This window comes from Lynx rufus, unplaced genomic scaffold (genome assembly GCF_022079265.1).
Source record: "Lynx rufus isolate CCGP_SWC_20201006 ecotype Redwood Valley unplaced genomic scaffold, mLynRuf1.p SCAF_16, whole genome shotgun sequence".
Lineage (NCBI taxonomy): Eukaryota > Metazoa > Chordata > Mammalia > Carnivora > Felidae > Lynx > Lynx rufus.
Window position 1 is genome coordinate 8,777,052 of NW_025814830.1, and position 24,557 is coordinate 8,801,608.

General features: G+C 52.3%; 1 protein-coding gene across 3 annotated transcripts; it reads left to right on the top strand.

Moving 5' to 3' along the window:
• Positions 1-1,735: 1,735 nt before the first annotated feature.
• Positions 1,736-23,536, top strand: PHLDB3 (pleckstrin homology like domain family B member 3). 3 transcript variants are annotated; one of them, XR_006961816.1, is made up of 16 exons: positions 1,738-2,098; positions 2,766-2,948; positions 3,169-3,306; positions 4,644-4,772; positions 5,010-5,171; positions 6,130-6,240; positions 6,402-6,485; positions 6,843-6,953; positions 16,179-16,278; positions 16,445-16,535; positions 16,618-16,705; positions 16,921-16,977; positions 20,958-21,177; positions 21,795-21,880; positions 23,118-23,370; positions 23,416-23,536. XR_006961816.1 is itself a non-coding variant. In XM_047077937.1 (15 exons), the coding sequence occupies exons 1-15, from the start codon at positions 1,838-1,840 to the stop codon at positions 23,250-23,252; spliced, it is 1,917 nt and encodes a 638-aa protein (XP_046933893.1). In that variant the 5' UTR covers positions 1,736-1,837; the 3' UTR covers positions 23,253-23,536. The 3 variants fall into 3 exon arrangements, 2 of the variants coding, with proteins under 2 accessions (XP_046933893.1, XP_046933890.1); XM_047077937.1 differs by having other exon boundaries at positions 1,736-2,098; positions 3,169-3,267; positions 23,118-23,536; XM_047077934.1 differs by having other exon boundaries at positions 23,118-23,536.
• Positions 23,537-24,557: the final 1,021 nt, after the last annotated feature.

Here is a 24,557-nt window from a genome sequence, read left to right on the forward strand (position 1 = left end):
GGCCAAGGGGGTGAGCAAGGTCACTGAAGATCCAGGGTGCCTGGAAGGAGGAAATTTTCCAACTCACAAGATCAGAAACTCGTATCTGGGGCAGGGCTTCTCACCTCCTTGGATTAGAACACGGTCTTGAGTTTGAACCACTTCTACCTGTAAGACCCAGGATAAGGTGCTCCACTTCTCCGGGTCTCAGTTTCAATCTGTAAGATGGAAATAATACTAATAATAGGGTGTCATGATGACCCAAGGAATCTACATGTATGAGGTGCTTGGCACCCTCCCCACATGGCCGGGCTCCTATCAGTGGTGACAATTATTGTAACTATCGTTTGGAATGATCTTCCAGGCACTTCCTGGCTGCGCCAGAGTGACAGTATGTCTAATGGTTAAGAACACAGACTTTCCAGAGAACAACTCCAGCTTTAAGATTAACAACATGTATAGACTTTGCGCACATTTGTCCCTCTCAGCCTCAGTTTCCCCAGCTATAAAATGGAGATGGTAACCCCTTTCTCATTAGGCTACTGTAAGGATGAAATTAACGTGTATAAAGTGTTTAGCACAGCTCCTGACATCCAATAATCCTTTCTCACGTGCCAGTTATTTTCCTGTTTTTGCCCAGAGAGGAAAGGGTCTGGCTGAGACCTTTAACCTCTGCCCTCCACCGCATAACAGATGGGGGGGGGCACACTTTCCTGGTCTGTGGGCGGGTCTCTGACTCAGCTCAGGGCACCCCCTCCCCTTGCCCAGCTCCCCAAACCGGTCGGAGCCCTTCTAAAGGGCTCATTAGAGGGGAGAGGCCCCTATCTCCCTTCCCCCCCTTTTCTTTCAGGATTCCCGGGGTCTGGGCCTTAGGGAGGCATTTATGCATAGGTGATCAAGACGACTAGCCCTTTAGGGGACAGGAACGGGGGGGGGGGTGCTGGAGGCAGAGTGGGGGGTCGCGATGCTGGGTTTTCCAAGGGTGGGGCCGGTGGGGCCGGGATGGCCGGATGCCGCGGCCGCGGGCGGGGCAAGCTGGTCTCTCCCTCCTCCCTCGGGAGCTGTTGGACCTGTTGTCCCCCCCTCCACTTCCGGGCTGCTGGGGAGGGGGACAGAACAGCTTGTCTCCTCCCTCTTCCCCAGCCACCTGTCCTCTAGACAGAAAAGGCAGCGCCCGGAGCGCAGAGGGAAGCGCGCCGAAGCCTGAGCTGGTGAGGGGGCCGGGGCTGCGGGGTAAGACGGGGCTGGAAGCTCGGCCTTCTGGGCGTCCGGGGGAGGAGGGAGGCTGCAGTTTGGGAATCTAGCCCCGGGGAGGAGCCGAGGACGCAGACTCTCGGTTTGCGTAGAGAGGGAAACTAGGAGCCCCGACTCCCGGATCCCTGAGTGAGAAGGCAGGGGCGCTACTCCCCCTTCAGGTAGAGTCGGAGCCAAGTCTACCAGGCTCGGGAAAAGAGGATACGGGAGTCCGGACGCCGGAGTCCCGGAGGGAGAAGGAGATGGGGTCGCTCTTGGGTGGTCTAAGGCATTGTGAGGGGCTGCCGGGAAGGTCCGAGGCTAGACCCTTGGGTAGGAGGGAGAGGCCAGTAGGGGGCGTGCTAAGACCCCGACTCAAATTCCGGTCTGGCCTTCGGGGGTGTGGCGCCCTGGGAGCCATCGAACTCCGCCCCCAGAAACTCCAGGCCACGCCTCCGAGTGCTCAGTTCCAGTCTTTGATCTCCTAGACCCGCCTCCTGGAGCTCTTTTCCACGCGCCCGAGCAGTCGGGAGCTGCTCTGGCCTCGTGGGCCACACCCCCACGCTGCCAGACCACGCCCCCGGAACGCAAGGGCCAGCCCACTCCGCCGGAGCCCGAAGCGGCCATGGGGACGCCGAGCGGCCCGGAGGAGGGGTGCCAGCCGCCTCCGGTACCGGAGTGCGACGCGGAGGACCGGCCCCATGGGGCTACGCAGCCCCAGGTGCACGCGGGGGACGCCCACAAGCCGGAGGCGCCCGAGGTCCCCGGGGCCCCCGAGGAGCCCCAGAGAGTGAAGGAGCTTCCCAGCGGCCGAGGAGCTGAGCAGCAGGCTGAGGAAGAGGAAGAAGCGGGAGAAGGCAGCAGCACGGAGAGCAGCCGCGACGCGGTGAGGGACCTGGAGGGCGAAGGAGGGGTCACGGGGGGACCCAGAGAGAGGCACTGGCGGGTGACAGAGGGACAGGTATAGAGAGACCCGGAGACAGGGAGGCAAGGACAAGGACCCAAAAGAGACAGAGACACAGGCCAGAGACAGAGGCTCAGAGAGATGAGGATAGAGACACAGACAGAAGCCCAGAAACAAAGGACAGAGATGCTCAGAGAAACAGAAATTTTGAGAAAGGAAAATACTCTGAGAGGGACAGACATAGCGATTCAGAGATAGAGACTAAGTCGGAGAGACAAAGCCCAGAGAAACAGAGGAAAAGACTCAGACCCGGAGGGGGGGGGGGGGGGGAGAGGGAGAGAGGCAGAGAGACAGACAGAGAGAAAGAGATCCGGGCCTATGAAAACGCAGCGCCGGGAATGGGACCTGGGTATGGGAAAAGGCACCTTCTTTGAGTCGGCCACATACCCCCTCCCCTATTGCCAGCCCCTGGGCCTCCTCCCAGGCCGGGGGACACCGCACCTACACCCTCCCCCACTTGAATAACCGGGCGTGGCGACTGACTGGGGCTGATCAGGACCCCCAGTCCGGGGAATGCGGTGGGGAACGGACCTACGCGGTGGCTGAGGGGTGAGGCCTCCGCTCTTGACCACGCACCCTTCAACCTCAGGGGGAGGCTCCGCCCCCAGCACAGATCCCGGCCACGGCCCCCGCATCCACCCAGCCTGGAGAGAAGGTGCGAGGGGCCGCGCGGCGGCTTCGAGAGCAGCAGCTGGAGGCACTGACCCGCGTGGCCCTGATGGAGCAGCGAGTGAAGGAGCTACAGCGCCAGAGGAAGGAGCTGAGGATCGAGGTGAGGCCGCGGACCTCGTGGGAAGTCTGGCCCCAGCTCCAGGGAAGCCCTCAAGGCCAGGCTCCCAGGCCTTTCCTCCTGCGGAATCCGATTCTTAGGCCTCCGGTCCTATCCTCCCTCCGAATCCAAGAGCTCAGATTCCCAGGCGTCCGAGTGCCCCGCCTCCACACCGTCCTCGGACCCAGGCCTCTGGGCCCCAGTCCTTGCATTGTCTCCACAGATGGAGGTGGAGGTAGCCCTTCTGCGGGGTGAGCTGGCTGGGGAGCGAGTGGCTGCCCGGCGCGAGGAGGAGCAACTCCGGGAGCTGCTTGGACAGCAGGTGGAAACGGAGCAGGGCAGCCGGGAACAGCGGGAACAGGTCTGGTCCTGCTGGACCTTCACCACCAGTTTCCTTCCTGTGGGACGGATATTCCTGGTGGTGCTCCTGGGACCCGAGCCCCAGGGTTATCCCCGTTCCCCAAGTGGGGACACTTGGTCTGGGTGGGGTGGGGAATGGGCAGATGTACTCGTTTTCCTTCTCCCTCCCAGACCGTGATTCTAGAACCTGACTCACGGCAGGGGTGGGGGGGGGGGGTTGCAGGAGTGGGGTCTTCCTTCGCCCCGCCTCTTTGGTCTTTAAATGTCATACTGGGAAAAATGTCAAACCAACAAACAGAATAGTCAGATGGTGGCCGTGTGGTTGTGCCCACCGGCTTCAGCAGTGATTAATCGTCCCGTTTTGTTTTCTGTCCCCCAATTTGCTTCCCTATCCCCAGTTTTAAACACCGATCCCAGCTATGATATTGTATGTAAATTCTTTAAGAACCTATTCGTTCTCTTTTTTTTTATTAAATTTTTAAAAATTTTTATTTATTTTTAAGAGAGACAGAGCATGAGCGGGGGAGGGGCAGAGGGAGAGGGAGACACAGAATCCCAAGCAGGCTCCAGGCTCTGAGCCGTCAGCACAGAGTCTGATGCTGAAGTCAGTCACCCAGGCGCCCCTCATTCTTTTTTTTTTTTAAGTTTATTTATTTACTTTAAAGTTTATTTATTTTGAGAAAGAGAGAGCTCAGGGGAGGGACAGAGAGAAAGAAGGAGACAGAGAAACCCAAGTGGGCTCCACGCTGTCTGCACAGAACCCGATGCAGGGCTTGAACCCACAAACTGTGAGATCATGACCTGAGCCAAAATCAAAAGTTGGATGCTCAACCAACTGAGCTACTCAGGCGCCCCCTAAGTTGATTTATTTTGAGAGAGAGAGAGCGCGCAGGGGAGGCGCAGAGAGAGATTTCCAAGGAGGCTCTGCACTGTCAGCACAGAGCCCAACATGGGGGCTCAATCCCACAAACCATCAGATCATGACCTGAGCCGAAATCAAGAGCCGGAGGCTTAACTGACTGAGCCACCCAGGCGCCCCTAAATGTTCCCTGATTTTTGAGGCTTACCTTAAACTCCTCCCACCCAGGAAGTCTTGGATCACCCCTGTAGAAATTGCTCCCGACTCTCGATTCCCGGTCTCTGTGCCCCACTGCCCTGATTGTCTCAGTCTGTTCTGAGTGGAATGGACCCAGCCGTTACAGATAGACAGAACCAGACAGATAGGGTCCCTGCACTCTTGGCCCTGGCACCCAGGCAGGCTTCTGAGTTCTGGCTGGGCTGGCCTCTGTTTCACTTCCTGTGTCCAGACTGTGGCTCAGAGCCCGGCTGTTCTTTCAGGAACAGAAGCAACTGAGCCAGGAGCGGGATCGGGTGGAGGCTCTTCGCCAGCGACTCCAGGAGGCCCAGGGACAACTCGACTCACAGCCAGAGGACCAGCGTGAGCGACTTCTGCAGGGGGTGCAGGAGGTGAGGCTCCTCCAGATACACTTGGGGACCTGGGGTCTGAACCGTTCTTTCCTTTGGACCCAGACGTCCAGGCCCTCAGTCCCCTCCTCCCTCCCTTAGGAGTTCAGGCCCCAGCCCTGTAAGCCCCAGGACTCTGAAGGCTAGACCCCCAGGTCCCTCTTACCTCCTTGACCGGGACTCCTGGCCCCGGCCCACTACCCCCTGGGCCCCAGTCTTTTTTTGCATTCCCACCCGCAGATGAGGGAACAGCTGGATGTGGCCCAGCATGCCTACGAGGACCTAGAGTTCCAGCAGCTGGAGCAGGAGAGCCGGCGGGAGGACGAGGACCGGGACAGCCCCGGGGCCCGGGCACTGGACCCCAAGGTCCGAGAACTTCAGGCCAGCGTGGCGCAGCACAGGGTAAGTCGGGCCGGGCTGGCCCTGCCTCCCTCGCTGCTGCCCTCTGTCTCCTCCATTCCACGACTGGCCCTTTCTCTGTCCTCCTTTCCCGCCTGGGTCCCGTTCTTTGGAGCAGGGACAAGCGTTGATAAACGGAGCATTTACTATGTTCCAGGCACGGTCCTAAATGTTTCATGAGTCTTTGCTCATTGAATCATTCAAGAATCCTAGGAGGCAAACCTTACCTTCTTTCCACTTTATAAGTATAGGAACTGAAGGTCAAGGTGCTTGAGTAATCTTTTCCAAAGGTCACTCAGTCTGTAGAGGATAGAGCTGGGATCTGAACCTACTCGGTCTTGGCCACTGCGTTCTCTGCCTCTCAAACCCAAGTCCAAAAAGAGAACCCTGCCGGCCCTCTCTGGGAGTTTCGTATTCAAGGGTCGGACAGGTCCTACTGGAGAAAGTGACATGTTTTGACTATATTTAACACAAAGTTTTCTAAAGTTTTCAATTAGAAGGGTCTGACATGGGTCTCCTTTGCCCACCTCCACTTCTCCGTGTCACTGTCTCTTCTCCCTTCCTGTCTCACATAGCTTCTGTCTGTCTCCATTCTGTTGTGTCTTGTCTCTTTTCTCTGTATCTTTCTCTTGGGGGTCTGTCTCAGTCCTTCTTTTTTGTATCTATTCTGGTTTCTCTCTTTCTCTGTTCACCGCGACTCTGTCTGGGTCTCTGTCTCCCTCAGTCTCTATCTGTACATCGGACCCTCCAGCCCCTCCAACCCACCCCAGGTCTCTTCTGGACCCCTAAAAGGGAAGAGGGCACCAGGGAGTTTAACTCTGAGCCCCCAGCTCCCAAGTCCCAGGGTCTCTGTTACACGGTCCAACAAACCCCGGGCTCTCGAGGAGGACTTGGCTCTGTGGGAGCCAGCCGGGAGCCCTGGGGCAGCTGAGTGACCAGGTCACTCGGGTGTGCCCTGCAGCGCCGGATCCAGGTCTTAGAGGAGCAGCTCAAGGCGCTGGGGGAGCAGATGGCAGCTGAGAGCAGGGGGCTGAGCCAGAAGAAGGAGGAGGCCCTTGAGGCCCTGACGCAGGTAAGTCCTCCTGGAGGCCTGTGCAGCTGTCCTCACGTCCCTCTGGGGGCATCCCGTCGCCACGCGGTCCCCCAGGATGTCTCCTGGCGTCAGGGAAGGCTGCTGGGACATCCCATTTCGACTGCGATATGGGAAGTGGTGATCACTTTGCTCTCCCTTAGGAACGGAGCCGACTGCTCCAGCTTAACTGCCTTCAGGGAACCCCTGGAGGGGACTTCTCTGAGTCCAGCCAGGCCCTCACTAAGGTAAGGGGATGTCCTGCACCTGTCAGCCCTTCCCCCCTCAGACCCAGGAGTCCAGGCCCCCGGACCCCTTCTCCCTTGGGATCTGCATTTCTCAGCCCCCTAAATGCGTTTACCTTTGGGACCCAGGAGTTCAGGCCCCGGAGCCCCCCCCTCTGCCCCCCCAGGGGACCAATAAACAGTCTCTGCCCAGAGCCCTTGTTCCCTAAGACCAGGGTCTAGCTCTCTTGTCACCTTGAGCCTTTGTTTCTCCGTCTGAGAGATGGGCTGACGCTGGAGCCATGGGCCAGAGCATCTGGGAACTGGTGGGTCATCTGTGATCTTTGTGGCTCCCATTAACCTTCCGCCCCTCTCCTGAAGCTCCTGTTCACCCAGAAGACAGACCGCCAGCTGCTGGTGCTGCAGGACCCCGCCGCCCACACCGCCACCGCCACTTCTTCCTGCCTCTTCTCTGTTCACAGCTCTCTGCAGGTACCTTCCTCCCCCATGTCTTCCTGTCACTGCGTCTCCAGAACTTTCACGGTGGCTCTCTCTGCCACGGGGGCATGGGGGACAGGGAGGCGTGATCGAGGGATATTTTAATTTAATTTTTATGAGGCTCAAGCTTCCTGTATCGATTTTCTTTCTTCTGCCTGATATCCCCCCCTCCCCCCGCTCCCCTGGCAAAATGGAACTGGGTGCCCCCAGGAGGACATTTTATTTTTATTATTATTTTAAAAAATTAATTAATTACTTTTTTAATAGAATTTTTTTTTCATTTAAATCCACATTAGTTAACATATAGTGCAGTAATCATTTCAGGAAAAGAATTTAGTGGCTCATTATTTACATTGAACACCCAGTGCTCATCCCAACAAGTGTCCTGCTTTAATGCCCCTCACCCATTTAGCCCATCCCCCTCCCTCCAGCACCCCACCAGCAACCCTCAGTTTGTTCTCTGTATTTGTTTTCTGTATTGTTCAAACCATCTCTTACAGTTTGTCTCCCTCTCTGTTTTCTTATTATTTTTGCTTCCTTTCCCTTATGTTCATCTGTTTTGTATCTTAAATTCCACGTATGAGTGAAATCGTGTATTTGTCTTTCTCTGACTAATTTTGCTCAGCGTAACACACTCTAGTTCCCTCCACGTAGTTGCAAATGGCAAGATTCTTTTTGATTGCCGAGTAATAACTCCATTGTATATAGATACCACATCCTCTTTATCCGTTCATCCATCAGTGGACATTTGGGCTCTTTCCATAACTTGACTATTGTTGCTAGTGCTGCTATAAACATGGGAGTGCGTGTGCCCCTTTGAAACAGCACACCTGTAGCCTTTGCATAAATGCCTCGTCGTGCAATTGCTGGGTCGTAGGGTAGTTCTATTTTTCAGTTTTTGAGGAACCCCCACACTGTTTTCCAGAGTGGCTGCACCAGTTTGCATTTCCACCAGCAGTGCAGAAGTGTTCCCCCTTTCACCCAGGAGTGCATTTTAAAAGCAGCATTTTAAAAGATTGATAAAAAGGCCTCCTCTCTCCACCCCACTGGCCCCAGCCCCCCTCCCTGGCACAGCTACTTGTTTCTTGGGTACCCCTCCTTCCAGCTCTCCCTAACACTGGGGGTCCCCACTTATTAACGGGTTACAACATTCGTTGAAGGGGTTGTTGCTAACTCTTCGAAATGAAACAGAGTAGAGAGTGTCAGAGGTGGGCACGAGGTAGGGGTGAATATTAGGTGAAAAGCTTTGTTTCAGGGGTGCGGTCGCGTCGTAAGCGCTTAGACATTGGCATATCACGTAAGCGTTTTTTTTTTTTAAAGTGTGTGGGGCGCCTGGGTGGCTCAGTCCGTTGAGCGGCCGACTTCAGCTCAGGTCATGATCTCGCGGTCCGTGGGTTCGAGCCCCGTGTCGGGCTCTGCTGACAGCTCAGAGCCTGGAGCCTGTTTCAGATTCTGTGTCTCCCTCTCTCTGACCCTCCCCCAATCATGCTCTGTCTTTCTCTGACTCAAAAATAAATAAACGTTAAAAAAAAAAAAAGTGTGTATATCAGCCACTCGTTGGCTAACTTTTTTTCCCTAACTTCACACTCTACCGTGGAGATTGTTTTCCACTGATACGTTTAGAGCTGCTCATCATTTTTATTTTAAAAAAAAAAAATTTTTAATGTTTATTTATTTTTGAGACAGAGAGAGACACAGCATGAACGGGGGAGGGATAGAGAGAGAGGGAGACACAGAGTCGGAAGCAAGCTCCAGACTCTGAGCCTTCAGCCCAGAGCCCGACGCGGGGCTCGAACTCACGGACTGTGAGATCGTGACCTGAGCCGAAGTCGGACGCTTAACCGACTGAGCCACCCAGGCGCCCCTGCTCATCATTTTTAATCACTCTAACGACAACAGTATAAGCAATAGTAATGGTGACAGCTGACATTTGTTGAGTCCTTGGAGTGTGCCAGGCACCGTTTTATTTTATTTTTATGTTTTTTTTTTTTTTTTTAATGTTCGTTTATTTTTGAGAGAGAGGGTGTGCGTGAGCTGGGGAGGGCCAGAGAGAGAGGGAGACAGAGGATTCAAAGCGGGCTCTGCGCTGAGAGGGGAGAGCCCGATGCCGGGCTTGAACTCGGGAACCATGAGATCATGACCTGAGCTGAAGTCCGATGCTTACCCGGCGCCCCCCAGGCACTGTTTCAAATGCTTCGCATGGATTCACTCATTTGGTCTTTGCAATGATACTATCAGGTGGGTTCTTGCCTCCGTTTTTTTTTTTTTTATAGGTGAAAAATTGGAGGCAGGGAGGTGAAGGTAGTTAACTAACTGGAATGCAGCAGGGATGGGATTTGAACCCAGGCACTATTTTCAGTGCACTAACCGCTCCAGGCTCTGGTGGGGTACAGAGGTCTACACGGGGGGGCATTGAGCCTGACCTCAATGGGGCTTTGGGGATTTGAGGCTTTTGTAGTTTACGCAATGCTGTTGTGAATACCCGTGTGTGCATGTGTCCTTTTTTGTACACACAATGATACCATTAGTTAATATTAATTATTATTAACGTTATTGTATTGTCTGATATAATTATATGCAGCGTGTAATATGTAATATATAGTATTTATTAATTAGTAACAATCATGATTTTTCAAAAAAAATTTTAATGTTTATTTTTGAGAGAGAAGGAGAGAGTGTGAGTGGGGATGGGCAGAGAGAGAGGGAGACACAAAATCCGAAGCAGGCTCCGGGCTCTGACCTGTCAGCACAGAACCCGATGCGGGGCTCAAACTCACAAACAGTGAGATCATGACCTGAGCCAAAATCGGATGCTCAACCTACTGAGCCACCCAGGCGCCCCAGCAATCATGATTTTTGAAGGCTTAAGGTAGGCCAGGGTCTGCTCTAAGCCATTTTATCTTATTTTTTTATTTATGCATTCATTCATTCATTCATTCATTCATTCATTTTCAGTAGCTCCACGCCCAATATGGGGTTTGAACTCACCACACTGAGAACAGGAGTCACATGCTCTACCCAACTGAGTCAGCCAGGTGCCCTCTAAGCCATTTTATCATTTCGAAGCTATTATTTGGGAGTGAGAAGCAGTCATATATTGGCAGTGTGACATGGTACCATATAATACATATATCATGAAATAAATCTATCTATAAAAAATATTTCCTTCTTTGCTCAGAAGAACCCCCAGAAGTAGGTCCCATCATTATCTGGGTGAAGGGTTTGCAGCTCTTCCGTATGGGAATTGAACTCTCCAGCTGGTTCCCCTGGCAGCCTGATAAAGGTGAAGTGACAACTGGGTTGCCAGGCAACACGACGTCGGGTAATTATGATCCTTAGAAGTAAATTGCATATCTATAAATACTTGCTGGGAGGCCCTGTCCATTCCTATGGAGTTATTACCTGAGCTGTTGGCTCCCGTGGGTCCTGTACCCACTGCGTGGATCTCATACCCACCTTGCGCCTGGATGTCACCTGGGGGAACGTTCCAGGCCCTCTCCTGGGTGTTCTGCACGAGGTCACTCACATCATCCTTGCACCAACTGCAGCAGCAGGATGGTGGGACGGCGCTCACTTTACAGAGAGGAAATCAAGCCTGAGAAGACAGGAATTGCCAAGGTCACACCCCCAGGAAGTGGCCGAGATAGCTTTGACCCAGTTCTGCCTGTTTCCACGGCCCATGCCTTTCAGGAGGCAAGGGTATCTCAGGAATCCTTCAGAATCCAAGTGGGCAACGTGGCTAATACTAGCTCGGAGGGAGCAGCTGGGGACCGCCGGCACATCTTGAGCCCAGGGAGTATTTATTTACTCAGCCAGGTAAACAGACAAATGAAGAGTATTAACAAACAATACTCTTCCTTGCTCCTTCCTCTCTGTGCCTCCAGGTCCTGTTAAATCCCTCCCAAATCCAACCCTCCCCCCACCTTTCCAGGCTCACGTGATAGCTAAGAGTCCTGACCCTGCTTGGGTCCAGCTGTTCTCCCCCTTCCTAGGTGGTTGAACTGAGACATGTCTCTTTGCCTCAGTTTACTTGGCGGCCGAATGGGAATCACAGAACCCACTGGTTAGTGGCTGAAGTGCTCAGCATGATGCCTGGCACGCAGTAGGTGTTCGGTGAATGTGCTGCTGTTACTCTGATTATAATTACAATTATTAGTAGTATTATAATTATTAGCGCCCTTCTTCCACCTACTCCCACCCTCATCTTTGGTTTGGGGACCCTAGACCAGCCTCTTCATTGGTAGCTCTCTCCACCTTACTTTTTGTCTCCCAGCTATCTGTTTCCCACACAACAGCCGGTGATCGCGACCCCTCCTCCTTCAGTCCTCCCCACCAAAAGCTGTCAGCGGCCCTCTGGGCCTCCTCACCTCAGCCTATGAGTCCTTCCATGATGTGGCCCCTGCCCGCTTCTCACCACTGTCCCCCATACACGCTCTGCTGAGCTGCAGGAGCGCTGACCTGCCAACATCCCATACTTGCTCCTGCCTCAGGGCCTTTGTATTTGCTGCTGCTTCTACCTGAAACACTGTTCCCCTCAGTCTTCCCTGGCCAACTGTCATTCTTTGGGCCTTAGGGTCAGCATCCAGACCCACCCTTCCAGTTGGAAGGTGATCCTCCTTTCTGACACCTTGTTATCTTTACTCACAGCAATTTTTTTTTAATTTTTTTTTTAACGTTTATTCATTTTTGAGAGACAGAGCATGAGTGGGGAAGGGGCAGAGAGAGGGAGACACAGAATCGGAAACAGGCTCCAGGCTCTGAGCTGTCAGCCCAGAGCCCGACGCGGGGTTCGAACTCATGAACCGCGAGATCATGACCTGAGCCGAAGTCGGACGCTCAACCGACTGAGCCACCCAGGCGCCCCATCTCACAGCAATTTCTGATGATGCACTTACTTGTATGATGGTTTATTTAGTTCCTACAACATAAGTGCCATGCAGACAAGGCTTGAGTCCACCTTGCCGACTCACTTCCTCAGTGCCAGGTGTCTAAGGTCTCAGTGAGGATGTGCTGGGAACATCTTTCGAAGCAAGGAAAGAGTGAACAGACATGGGCTGTTTCCTCCCTGTGAAGGGGAACGAAACTTTCCCAGCTCCTTGGGCTTTTCCTTTTTTTTTTTTTTTTTTTTGTTGTTTATTTATTTATTTTTGAGAGAGATAGCATGAGCGGGGAGGGGCAGAGAGAGAGGGAGAGAATCTCAAGCAGGCTCCCTGCTGTCAGCACAGGGCCCGATGAGGGGATCGAACTCACAAAGCCGTGAGATCGTGACCTGAGCCCAAGTCAGATGCTTAACCGACTGAGCCACCCAGGAGCCCCCCTGTGGGCTTTTAGAAGTTTAGGTAACTCTGCAGAGTGCCAGGTACACTGTTAGGCATATAATGAGCACTTGATAAATACTCGCAGTTCTTATTTTTTCAAACTTAAAAAAAATTTTTTTAAATGTTTATTTTTGAGAGAAAGAAGAGAGGGAGTGAGAGCGCGAGCCAAGGAGGGGCAGAGAGAGAGAGAGAGAGGGTCCGAAGCGGGCTCTGTGCTGACAGCGGACAGCCCAATGCGGGGCTCGAGTTCGCAATCCTCAAGGTCATGACCTGAGCCACCCAGGCGCCCTGGAACTTTTTTTTTTTTTTTTTTGGTTAGAGATAACATGAGTGTAGAAAATCACGTGGAACACTTGCACAGCTTAATGATTACATGGGAACACTCTGGAACTGCCAGCTATGTCAGGAGGTAGACCCAACAGCTGCTCCAGAAACCCGCCGCATGCCCCTGAATGATGACCCCCTCCGCCTCCTAGAGAATGGCCACCAGCCTGACCTTTACAGTATCTATAGCCTCTCTCTTTGCTTTCAAGTTCCGTCAGTTAAGTGTGTGTCCCTACACACTATAGTTTAGTCTTCCTTTTTCTTTTTCTTTCTTTCTGTCTTTTCTTTCTTTTTTTTTTTTTAAGTGGCTGTATGCTTTAAGTCTTTATAGACTTCCCCCTCTGTTTCTTTTTTTTGTCCCCTTGGCAATTTACTTGGGGAGGAAACCAGCTGGGCGTTTTGTGGAGTTTCCCAGGCAGGGTTTGCTGATTGCCTCGTGGGGGTCATTGTCACCTCTCTGCCTCTTTGTATTTCCTGTAAAGTTGACTGTGGGGCCCTGAGCAGATGCAGGCTCAGCTTTGTGCTGGGCGCCGTGCACCTGTCTCTCTTTTTCTGGCGTGGGTGCCTCCTCCATCTTTCTGAGGGGTCTCAAGTGCTAAAATTCTAGTCTGTTGTTCCTCTTCACCCATTCATTGCATTACTTCTGTCGAGAGACTTGCCTTCCTTTACTGTTACTAACTCACGGATTAAATATCTTTTTTTTTTAATGTTTATTTTTGAAGGAGAGAGAGAGTGTGAGTGGGGGAGGGGCAGAGAGAGAGAGAGACAGAATCCAAAGCAGGCTCCAGGCTCCCAGCTGTCAGCACAGAGCCCGACGCGGGGCTCGAACTCATGAACCAAACCGCGAGATCATGACCTGAGCCGAAGTCGGACGCTTAACCGACTGAGCCACCCAGGCGCCCCACAGATTAAATGTCTTGATGAGTTGTGATCTACAGCAGTGAGTACCCTTGCTGGTGCTCAAATTATGCCGTGTATTGTTTTTATTATTCTTTTAAAAAATATTTTATTTTGGGGGCACCTGGGTGACTCAGTGGGTCAAGCGTCCGACTCTTGATTTTGGCTCAGGTCGTGATCTCACAGTCGGGAATTTGAGCCCTGCATGGGGCTCTGCGCTGATGATGCGGAGCCTGCTTGGGATTCTTTCTCTCCCTCTCTCTCTCTCTCTGCCCCTCCCCTGCTCAGGCTCTCTCCATCTCTCAAAACTAAAAAAAAAAATAAACATTAAAAAAACCCACACATCATTGTTTAAGGAAAGGTTTTATTTTGGGGCCGCCTGGGTGGCTCAGTTGGTTGAGCATCCTACTCTTTAGTCTTGGCTCAGGTCATGAACTTGTGGTTTGTGGGAGCTGCTCGGGATTCTCCCTCCTTCTCTCTCTGCCCCTACCTCACTTGTGCACATGTGCATGCTCTCTCTGTCTCAAAATAAATAAACTTAAAAAAATAAATAAAAATTTTTATTTTTAAATAATCTCTATACCCCACATGGGGCTCAAACTTACAACCCCGAGATCAAGAGTCACCTCCTCCACTGGCTGAGCCAGCCAGGAGCTTTTATGATTATTTTTTTTTAATGTCTGTTTGTTTTTGAGAGAGAGACAGAGAGAGAGTGCAAGCAGGGGAGGGACAGAGAGAGAGGGAGACACAGAATCTGAATGGGGCTCCAGGCTCAGCTGTCAGCACAGAGCCCGACACAGGGCTCAAACCCACAAACTGTGAGATCATGACCTGAGCTGAAGTTGGATGCTTAACTGACTGATCCCCCCAGGCGCCCCAAGGCGCTCCTATTTTTATCATTCCTTATTATCTATGCAGAGTTGCTGTTTTTTCTTTCTTCTTTTTTTTTTTTTTTTTAAGTTTATTTATCTTGAGAGAGAAAGCAGCAGCAGCATGGGGGGGGGGGGCGGGGCAGAGAGAGAAGGAGAGAGAATTCCAAGCAGGCTCCGCACCCTGAGTGCAGAGCCCAATGCAGGGCTCTATCTCTCCAACCGCAGGACCATGACCTGAGCCAAAATCAAGAGTCAGACACTTAACAGACTGAGCCACCCAGGCAACCCTGTTTTTTCTTTTTAGAATGATTTCATTGTTCTTTCTCTTTCTTTCTTTCTTTCTTTCTTTCTTTCTCTCTCTCTCTCTCTCTCTCTCTCTCTCTCTTTCTGTCAAATAAGTTTGTCTTCATTTTTTAGTAACTTTTTATTTTGAAGTAATGTAAGACTTACAGAAAAACTGCAGAAATAGTAGAAGGAATTCCTGTACACCTGGCATTCAGGTTCTGTAATTAACATTTTACCATATTTGACATTTGCTTTCTTATCCTTTCCATACACACACACACACACACACACACACACACACACACACTTTATTATCTTTCTCTGCAGCATGATTCCCCTTTACCCCTAAACCCTTCCTACATTTATTACCTAGGGTCAAGGTCACTCTCTTATAAAACCACAGTGCAGTGATCAAATTCAGGAAACTAACACTGAGATAATACTAGTAAAATAACCAGATCCTATTCGTATTTTGTCAGCTGTTCCACCGTTGTTTTTTCTAGCAAAAACCAAAGTTTTTTCTGGTCCAGGAGCACAGGTTACATTGGGTTGTTATGTTTATTTATTTTTTTAAAGCCAAAATTCCCCTTGTTCAACGTTTGAAGGGTATGGCAGGATATTCAGAGAGATGACTCTCCCACCCTTGTTTCCATCCATCAGTCCACCTCCTGGGCACAGCCTGGGTTACCAGTTTATTTATTTAGAGAGAGAAAGAGATAGAGTGAGCAGGGGAGGGGAGGGGCAGAGGGAGGAAGACAGAATCCCAAGCAGGCTCCGTGTTGTCAGCACAGAGCCCGACACCGGGCTCGAACCCACAAACCGTGAGATCATGACCGGAGCCAAAATCAAGAGTCAGCCGCTTAACCACCTGAGCCACACAGGTGCCCCTAGAGTTCATCCATTTAAAGTATACAATCCAGTGGTTTTTAGTATATTCACACACAGAGTGGTGCAGCCATCCCCACGATCCGTTTTTTTTGTTTTGTTTTGTTTTGTTTTAATTTTTTTAAAAATGTTTATTTATTTCTGAGAGAGAGACAGAGCATGAGAGGGGGAGGGGCAGAGAGAGAGGGAGACACAGAATCGGAAGCAGGCTCCAGGCTCTGAGCGGTCAGCACAGAGCCCGACGTGGGGCTCGAACTCCCAAACCATGAGATCATGACCCGAGCTGAAGTCGGTCGCTCAACCGACTCAGCCACTCAGGCACCCCCCCCCCCACGATCCATTTTACAGCATATTCATCACCCCCAGAAGAAACCCTGCACCCTATAGCTGTCACCCCTCAATGTCCTCCTCCCGCATCCCCTGGCAACCACGAATCTACTTCCTGTCTCTAAATCTGCCGTTCCGCGCCTTGCCCTGTGTGGTCCTTGGTGACTAGCTGCTTTTCCCCAGCATCACATGTACAGTGGCTTTCTGATAGGAGCCGAGTAACTACTGGTTTTCCTTGGCGGTCCTCCGGCTTAACAGTTGAGACTGAGTGCCTCTTCCTGTGTGCATGGGCCTTGTGTGTTTGTTTGTAGGGCTCCATCGGCCTCCAGAGGACTGGAAGCCTGCCCCGGAAGAGGGGAGAGAGAGCGAGCCAGAGGGGATCCCCCCGACCTCTATCCCTCCACTGTACTGGTGAGGGTCTCCCCGCACCTCCCCCCCCCCATTATTCCCACGTACCTCCTTCCCCACCACCACCCTTCCCCTGGCAACGATGGAGGAATCTGGATGCCTGTAAGGGGTGGGGGGTGCTTAGACAAGGGAGCATCCTGGTCCCCTAGCCCCAGCCCTTCTTTTCCAGGACCCCTGCAGGCCTCGGCCCTCCCAGCAACATCGGAAGACTCTGGAAGACACCCGCTCTATCAGCTGCTGAACTGTGGCCCTGGGAACAGGTGAGACGTCAGGGAGAAGGTGGGGAAACGGGAAGAGGCCAGGCCACTGGAGCCTGCCCTGGTCTCTGTTCCCTCCTCCCAGCTGTGGGGCCCTCCACCCAGACATCGCCCGCATGGAGCGGCTCCTGCAGCAAGCTGTGGCGGAAAGGGAGCGACTGCTCAAGGCCAGGGTGAGACCCCAGCCCCTCCTGCTTAGGGTCAGGAGATCCTACTCCAGCCCCTCCTCCCTCAGACCCAGGGGTTCAGGCCCCCCAGTCCCCTCCTCCCTCAGACCCAGGGGTCCAGGCCCCCAGCCCATCCCCCCTCAGACCCAGGGATCCAGTAAGTTTTCCCCCGCTTCTTATTGGTTAGCATCCTCACTGGGTCCTTCCTCCTGAACCCACAGGAAGGGATGAGAAGAAGCACAGAAGGTTCCTCAGGCCCTGTTGTACCTGCCATCATGGTCAGTCCACCCCTGCCCTCAGCCTCACCTCCCTGCTCTGTTTCTGCCCTGGCCTCTGCCCTTTATCTCACCCTCTCCTCTCCTCTCCTCGAAAGGCATAGAAAAGTGACCTTGGCAAGGGGAGGGGAACTAAAAAGGCCTGGTTTCTGTTCCCACTATATCCATGACATGTCCTCGGGTAACATGCTCTACTTCTCTGTGCCTCAGTTTCCTCTTCTGTAAGTAGGTGACAATGTCAGCAGTTACTGTAGAATGAGGGCAACTATCTGCCGAGGCTTTTCAAAACTTTTAAAAATGTGTTCGATTCTTTAAAAAACTTCACTATACAAATATTCAAGCATATGCAGAGGTAGAATAGATTGATAAGCCCCTGTATACCCAACATGCAGCTTTGGTGATTATCAGTCTTTTTTCTTTTTTTTTTTTTTTCCTTTTTTAAAGATTTTTTTTTCTTAAGTAATCTCCACACCCAACGTGGGGCTTGAACTTACAACCCCAAGATCGAGAGTTGCACGCTCCACCAACTGAACCAGCCAGGCGCCCCAGTGATAATCAGTTTTGAATCTTGTTTGACTTGCCAGCTTTGTTTTACTGATCCCTCACCTACTTCCCATCTTGCACTGGAATATTTTAAAGCATTTTTTTTTAATGTTTATTTTTGAGAGAGAGAGACAGAGCATGAGCATGAGCAAGGGAGGAACAGAGACAGAGGGAAACACAGAATACAAGCAGGCTCCAGGCTCTGAGCTGTTAGCACAGACCCCAATGCAGGGTTCGAACCCACAAACCATGAGATTGTGACCTGAGCTGAAGTCCCTCGCTTAACTAACTGAGCCACCCAGGTACCCCATGCACTGGAATATTTTAAAGCAAATTCAGACATTGTATCATTTCGTCCGTACCTCACTGTGTATCTCCAATAGGTAAGTTCTCTTTTCAACATAACAAAAATCCCATTGTCATACTTTATGAGATGATTAATAATTCTGTAACATTCTAATGTGTGATCCATAGTCACATCTTCCTAATGGTCGCCGAAATGTCTTTTTATGGTTGGTTATTCAAATCTGGATCCAAACAAAGTACACACAATGCGTTTAAAACGTCTCCTAAATCTCTAATACTAAGAACCCTCTTGGGGCGCCTGGGTGGCTCAATCCCTGAAGCATCGACTTCGGCTCAGGTCATGAGGATCTCCAGGTTCACGGGTTGAGGCCCCGCCTCAGGCTCTGTGCTGACAGCCTGGAGCCTGCTTTGGATTCCTTGTCTCTCTCTCTCTCTCTCTCTCTCTCTCTCTCTCTCTCTCTGTGTCTCTCTCTCTGCCCCTTCCCCATTCTTGCTCTGTATCTCTCTCAAAAAATAAATAAAAACATTAAAAAAAAAAAAAAAGAATCCTCCCTCCCTACTTTTTAAAAAATGCCATTTATTGGTGGGGAAAAAAAATTGAGTCATGTATCCCGGAGAGTTTTGCATATTCTGGATTTAGCTGACTGTTCCTCATTAAAATTTTATTTTTATCTATGCTAATAGCATGAATACAAATGCTTTGCATTGGGGGAAGTGAGGGTCGCCCATTGTACCTCTGGAGGCCCAAGCGTTTTCTCTTGCTGAGAAGACTTCGAATCTTATTCTATACTTCTCCACGTGCACCGATCGAACCACATTTTGTGAATTTATTTTTCCCGTAAATGATCACTTTGTTCCCAACCTGCCTTTTGTTTTCTCAACCATCTGTCCTTTCCTTATTATTATTACTTTGTTTTCAACCAATATTTGAGCGCCTACTGTGTGGTAGACCCTGGGGTACGGCAGTGACCCAAATGACAGTCCCTGCCCTGGGGGAAGCTGGCTTTTAGGGAGGCACATCGAAAAAACACCAGCATCAATAAGTAAAATAAACAGCATGTCAGGGGCTGATAAGAGCCAAGGAGTAAAATATACCGGGAAGGGCAGTGGAGCCTTCGGGCTGTCAGGCATGAGCTCTGCCTCGTTAAAAATGAAGGAGTCCTGCTTTGGAGCATCATCATTTATTCATCAGCCCCCTGCTTTGTGCCTGGTCGCGCCTCCCCCACCCCCACCCCAGTTCCAGTTTCACCCCAGGCCGCCTTCTTGTGCGCATGCCCGATCGCGGGGCTGGGACCCTGAACAAGAGCTCGAGAGCTTGTCCTTGAAACACCCTCGGTGAGGAGGGTGCTGTGATAGCTCCGAATTTCAGCACAGGGGAACCGAGGCTCCTAGAGGGGCAGGGGTTCCGTGGGGGTGACATGGAGGGGCAGCGGTGGAGTCGCGAGCCCCGAGCCCGTCTACTCTCCTGGATTGGGGCCCCGCTCTGCCACGTCCTACCTGGGTAACCTTGGTGAGTCACTGCCTGTCTAGAAGCCTCAGTTGCCTCATCTGGGAAATGGGGACAATAGACGGTGTTTTGGTTTTGGTTTTTCTGTTTTGCTTTTGTTTTGATTTTGAGAGGAAGGAAGGTGATCACCACTGTGATCACTTCCCACAGTGCTGAACACGGAGTGAGACCTTTCGTACACGTTGGTGACTGTTAGTGTAACTGTCTGGATTTGGCGACAGGACCCATAGAAGATTCCAGGCCCCGCTGGCTGACCTTGTAACTGCTTCTTCCCCTCCTATGCATTCCTCCAGCTCCTCTGCACCTGCCCTCCACCTTCCCCATCTCCATGCAGTGAGTCTCCTCTATTTCTCAACCCTCCTTGCCTTACTTCTGTTTCCTCAACTCGTTTTCTCAGCCCTTGATACCCAAGGCGTGGCCCATGGGCCAGCAGCACTGACCCCTGGGAGCTTGTTAGACATGCAGAACCTCACACCCACCCCTGACCGAACCCGAGGCAGCATTTAAAAACATTTTTTAATTTAATTGTATTGTTTTTATTTTAGAGAGAGAGAGAGCAAGCAAGCATGTGATCGGGGGAGAAGGCAGAGGGAGAGAGAGAAAGAGAATCTCAAGCAGGCTTCACGCTTGAGAAGGGACTCCATTCCACGACCCTGGGATCATCACTCCAGCTGAAATCAACCGACTGATTTCAGTTGGGACAATCAACCTACTGAGCCATCCAGCCCCCCTCCCCCCCCTCCCCTGTGGCTGCATTTTTAACGAAATTCCTAGGGGGTCTGCCTGTGTGCTCAAGTCTGAGACAGTGCTCTGAGCCTCAGTGTGACTGTGGGGGATTATACCATTCTTTGCAGGGAAAAGAATAGGTGCGATCAGGCTGGGCCTTACGAACAGTAGACACTTTCATTGCCTTAATTTTTTTCCCTTCTATGGCCGCCAGAGATGATCGCTGTGCTTGGTGAATCCTAGCTCTGTCGGCTCTAGCTGTGTGACTTGGGCCTAGTGACTTAACCTCTCTTGAGTCTTGGGTTCCACATCTATGAAATGGGGGTAATAATGTACTTCCGTCCCAAGAGAGTTTGAGGGGGCCGAGGGATTATCCCTATAAAGCGCTTAGCACAGGTAAGAATTGCTGATTTCATCACAAGAATAACCACAGTAGTAGTAGAAACTGCTCTCAAGTATTGATCACTTACTTGGTCCCTGTTGCACAGTATATGAGGGTCCCGCTGGGCTCCCTCACTTCTCTGGCATAGCTCTTGTGTTTCAGAGTGAACTCTAGGGGCGGGAAGACCTGGATTTGTGTTTCAGCTCTACCACCTAGAAGCCCTGTGATACCTCGGGTGGATTATTTTATATTTCTGTACCTCAATTTGCTCATCTGTAAAATGGGGCTCCTAGTAGCCCGGTTCCCAAGGGCAGTCCTGGGGAGTCAAGTTGTTGCTGCTAGAAAGCCCTGGGCAAGGTGCCATGGTCCAGAAACGTAACTGCCAGATCACGATCGTTCTCATGATGGCCACTCTGGATGTTGCCGTTGAAAGGCTGTGGCGGGCCTCACAGGTGAGCTGCAGGACCGCCCCCTCCCTGACCCTTTGATGTCAGCCGCCCCCTTCTCTTCCTCCCTCAGGCCCCGCCCCCGCCCCCGCCCCGCCCCCCAGGCCCCCGGGTCTTGGATCTCAGGCAGCACCTGGAACGCTGGGGCCACAACCCGGAGAACTGCCCGCACGTGAGGGTGTCGGGGGGCTGCTGCCGCGGATCCCTGGTGAAGATGGGCGGCCGCATTAAGACCTGGAAGAAACGGTGGTTCTGCTTTGACCGCCAGGCGCGCCGCCTGGCCTACTACGCCGGTAAGCCCCGCCTGGCCGCCTGGGACCCGGGACCCCAAGACCCTGGAAGTGGCCACAGCGGAGGCCTTCCCCACCAGACGCCTAAGAGACACCCCCCCCCTCCGCCCCCTTCTATCTTAAGCCCACGAGTCTGGCTCCCCAGCCCCAGGAGCAACCTGGAATCCAACCCCCCAGCCCTCCTCAGTAACACGGGTGACAGTTTCATACAATTCTGGCCCCCCAGACCCCATTTCCCTAAGACACCCGGGAAGAGTCTGAACCGACATTGTCCGGGTCCTCCCCCACCCTCAACACCCAGGGGTCCGGGCCCCTCACCCTCCCTCTCCAGGAGAGTCCAAGATTCTCAACCTCTCCTTGAGTCTCTTTCCTTCTCCAAGACCAAGGCACTCAGGGACCTAGGACTCCAGCTCCCCAGACCCCATTCCCCAGTCCTGTCCGTCTCCCTTCCAACCTCAACATTCACCCACCTCCCAACCAGGGTATTGTAGGGACCTTCAGACTCTGTCACCAGTCCCTCACCCCAGCACCAGTCTCTGGACTTGGGTCTGGCCATCCCCACCCTGACGCACAGATGCAAACCTCTCACTGGCTGTTTCTTCCTCACCTCCCTCCATCAGACAAGGAAGAGACCAAGCTCAAAGGCGTCATCTACTTCCAGGCCATAGAGGAAGTCTATTACGACCACTTACGCTGTGCCTTCAAGGTGAAGCCCTCGTGTGGGACCCCCCTGCCCTCCTGGTCAGAGCCCCTGCAGTCAAACCTTAGCTTGTCCCTGGGAAAGGCCACCCAGAGACTGCACCATCAGGCTACTCCACCCAGCACAAGAGCCCACCGGTCATCTCACTGTAGCAACCAAAAATTAACAGCCCAGTCTCTGGCTCTCTGCCACTGTTACTTGTCTTGGGGCAAAAAAAAGATCTAGAGCGAAAATTTGGCAGGCTCTGATGCCAAGCTGGGAATAAATGACTGAAGACGGCAGGGTGAGGACCCAGGCAGCCTGGGACCATCTTAAGGAGATGATCGTTTCTCAGCCTCTGCCCATAGTTGCCAAATGGGAATGGGCCACATGGTGTCACTTCATACTCTATTACCCTAGAGGACTCAGGAATTCGAAACTTGTACAAGTGCAGTGCCAGAAATGTAAATGTTGGCAACTGGTATAGTATTTAGAGAGCTCTGGAGAGCAACCGACTATGGCCTTTTATTTTTTAGGAATGTTTATTTTTAAGGGAAGGGAGAGAGAGAGGCAGATAGAGAGAGAGTGGGAGGCACAGAATCTGAAGCAGGCTCCAGCTCTGAGCTGTCAGCACAGAGCCCGACTCGGGGCTCGAACTCACGAACCTCGAGATCATGACCTGAGCCGAAGTTGGACGCTTAACCGACTGAGCCACCCAGGCGCCCTGACTGTGGCCTTTTAGAGCTTAGATTGGAACCCCAGCTGTGGGACCTCAGGAAAGTGACTTCCCTTAGCCAGCTTTATTTTTCTCCCCTCCAAAATGGGCATAGTTCAACCCCGTTTCCTCAGAGTTGAGAAGGTTAACAGGCAATGGGCGTAAGGGATTTACTCAGTTCAGGGCTGGCAAGTAGGTACTTAATAAATGGAGTGTAGATACTAGTTTTCCCCAGTGACAAACCAGGAGAACCTAGATTCTGGAAAGGGGAAATTTGAAAGCTTGTATTTCTAATATATAAGGTAGGCTACAAAGGGGACATGAGTCCTCCATCTAAATTCCTCCTGCTCCCCAAATTCGAAGCCTCCAAATGTTAATTCCTTAGGTTTTCATAACCCAGTGAGGTAGGTAGCATTATTTACGAAGACAGATGGGGGACTTGGTTCAGAGAGCCTAAGTAACCTGTCCAGTGCCACACAGCACATAAGTAGCAAGGCTGGGATTCGAACCCCAATGCCCTCTTAACCACCTTCACTCTGCTTACTCCAGAGCCCCAACCCTCGCCTGACGTTCTGCGTGAAAACCTACGAACGCCTCTTCTACATGGTGGCACCGAGCCCCGAGGCCATGCGCATTTGGATGGACGTCATCGTGACCGCCGCGGACGAGAATCACGCCCCCTGAGGGGCCCCGCCCTCCCGGGGGGCGTACTGGCGAGGCTCCGCCCCCGCCCCGCCCGCGGCCTCGCCTGCTGTCGAAAAGCCCCGGGCCCGCCCCTTCGGAACTTCCGGGAATCCTGCAGGTGCCGCGGCTCGGCGGGCCCGAGCCGCGGCGTTTGGGGCTGCAGGTGCCTTCCCGCTACGGGAAGCCAGCCTCAGGGGCCCTGCCCCGGGCAGGAGGAAGATTGCAGGGGCGGGAAGGAACTATTTATTGGTGCTCCTGTGATACCGAATTAAACACGGAGGAAAACAGTGATTGCTGCCATGGTTTCTAGCACAGGCGTCCCGGGCCCCTTCCTAGGCAGGATGTCCGAGTTATAGGTATCTCTGAGCGCGAAGCATCCCACGGCCGGTTCTCCTCTCTTTAGGAATGGAGGCCTTCATCATTAAGGTCAAGGCGGGGAGAAGGAGGTGGGGAGGCATGCGTCTTTAGTCTTTGGTAATTTTGCTATTTTCAGTTTGTGGGACCCCCCCCCCTGCTTCCACCCTTTTTGACTTGACTGAGCTCTTGGCAATTTCTAGGAACTTCTAGGCTCCTGTCCTCCAGGCCTTGGCACATAATTATTCCCCGTACCCTGCCCTTGACCAGCTAGCTCCTCCTTCCTCAGGTCTTCTTTGGGATGTCCCCTCCTTCAGGAAGCCCTTCGTGGCTCCCTCAGCTGGGCCAGGCATCCCACTTTGAGCTCCCCTCTCCCATCCCTGAACACCCTAGGTCATCACTGGTAATGGGTCTGCATCCCTTATGGACTGGGAGTCCCATGAGGTCAGAAGCAGAGGTGTCCTGGTTACTGCCATGTCCTCAGCACCATAGGACACGTTTCATTCCATGAAAGCGGAGGAAAAATGCTTCCCTTTCACCTCTTGGTCTTTGTTCATACTGTTCCTTTTGCTTAGGCACTTTTCCTCAGTCCACCCTACTACTCATCACTTAGGTCATAGCTCAGGTGGTTCCTTCTCCAGGAGGCCTTCCCTGACTTTCCGGGCTGAGACAGGTGCTTCCTCCGGGCTTCCTCTGTGCCAGCCCTGATCACTCTGCCTGTGCCTGTCCCATCACAGCCTTGAAGACACTGGGTCCTCACTGCTGATGAGGGTGTCTTCTGTGCTGAATGGGAGTCCCAGGAGGCAGGGATTGGGGCTGTCTGGGTCACTACTGAGTCCTTGGCACAAGGTCTAAGTGCAAACGAGGTGTTGAAGGAATGTCTGCTAGCTGAATAAACTGAGGAGAAAGAGCTGCTGAGGACTGAGGGACAGTGGAGAACAGTCAGACAAA

Excerpts from the sequence above, each read along its gene's own strand:
- PHLDB3 (XM_047077934.1), top strand. The coding sequence starts at position 1,838 with ATGGGGACGCCGAGCGGCCCGGAGGAGGGGTGCCAGCCGCCTCCGGTA. Across the intron at positions 3,307-4,643 it reads GCCGGGAACAGCGGGAACAG|GAACAGAAGCAACTGAGCCA; the intron begins GTCTGGTCCTGC and ends CTGTTCTTTCAG. Across the intron at positions 16,536-16,617 it reads AACTGTGGCCCTGGGAACAG|CTGTGGGGCCCTCCACCCAG; the intron begins GTGAGACGTCAG and ends CCCTCCTCCCAG.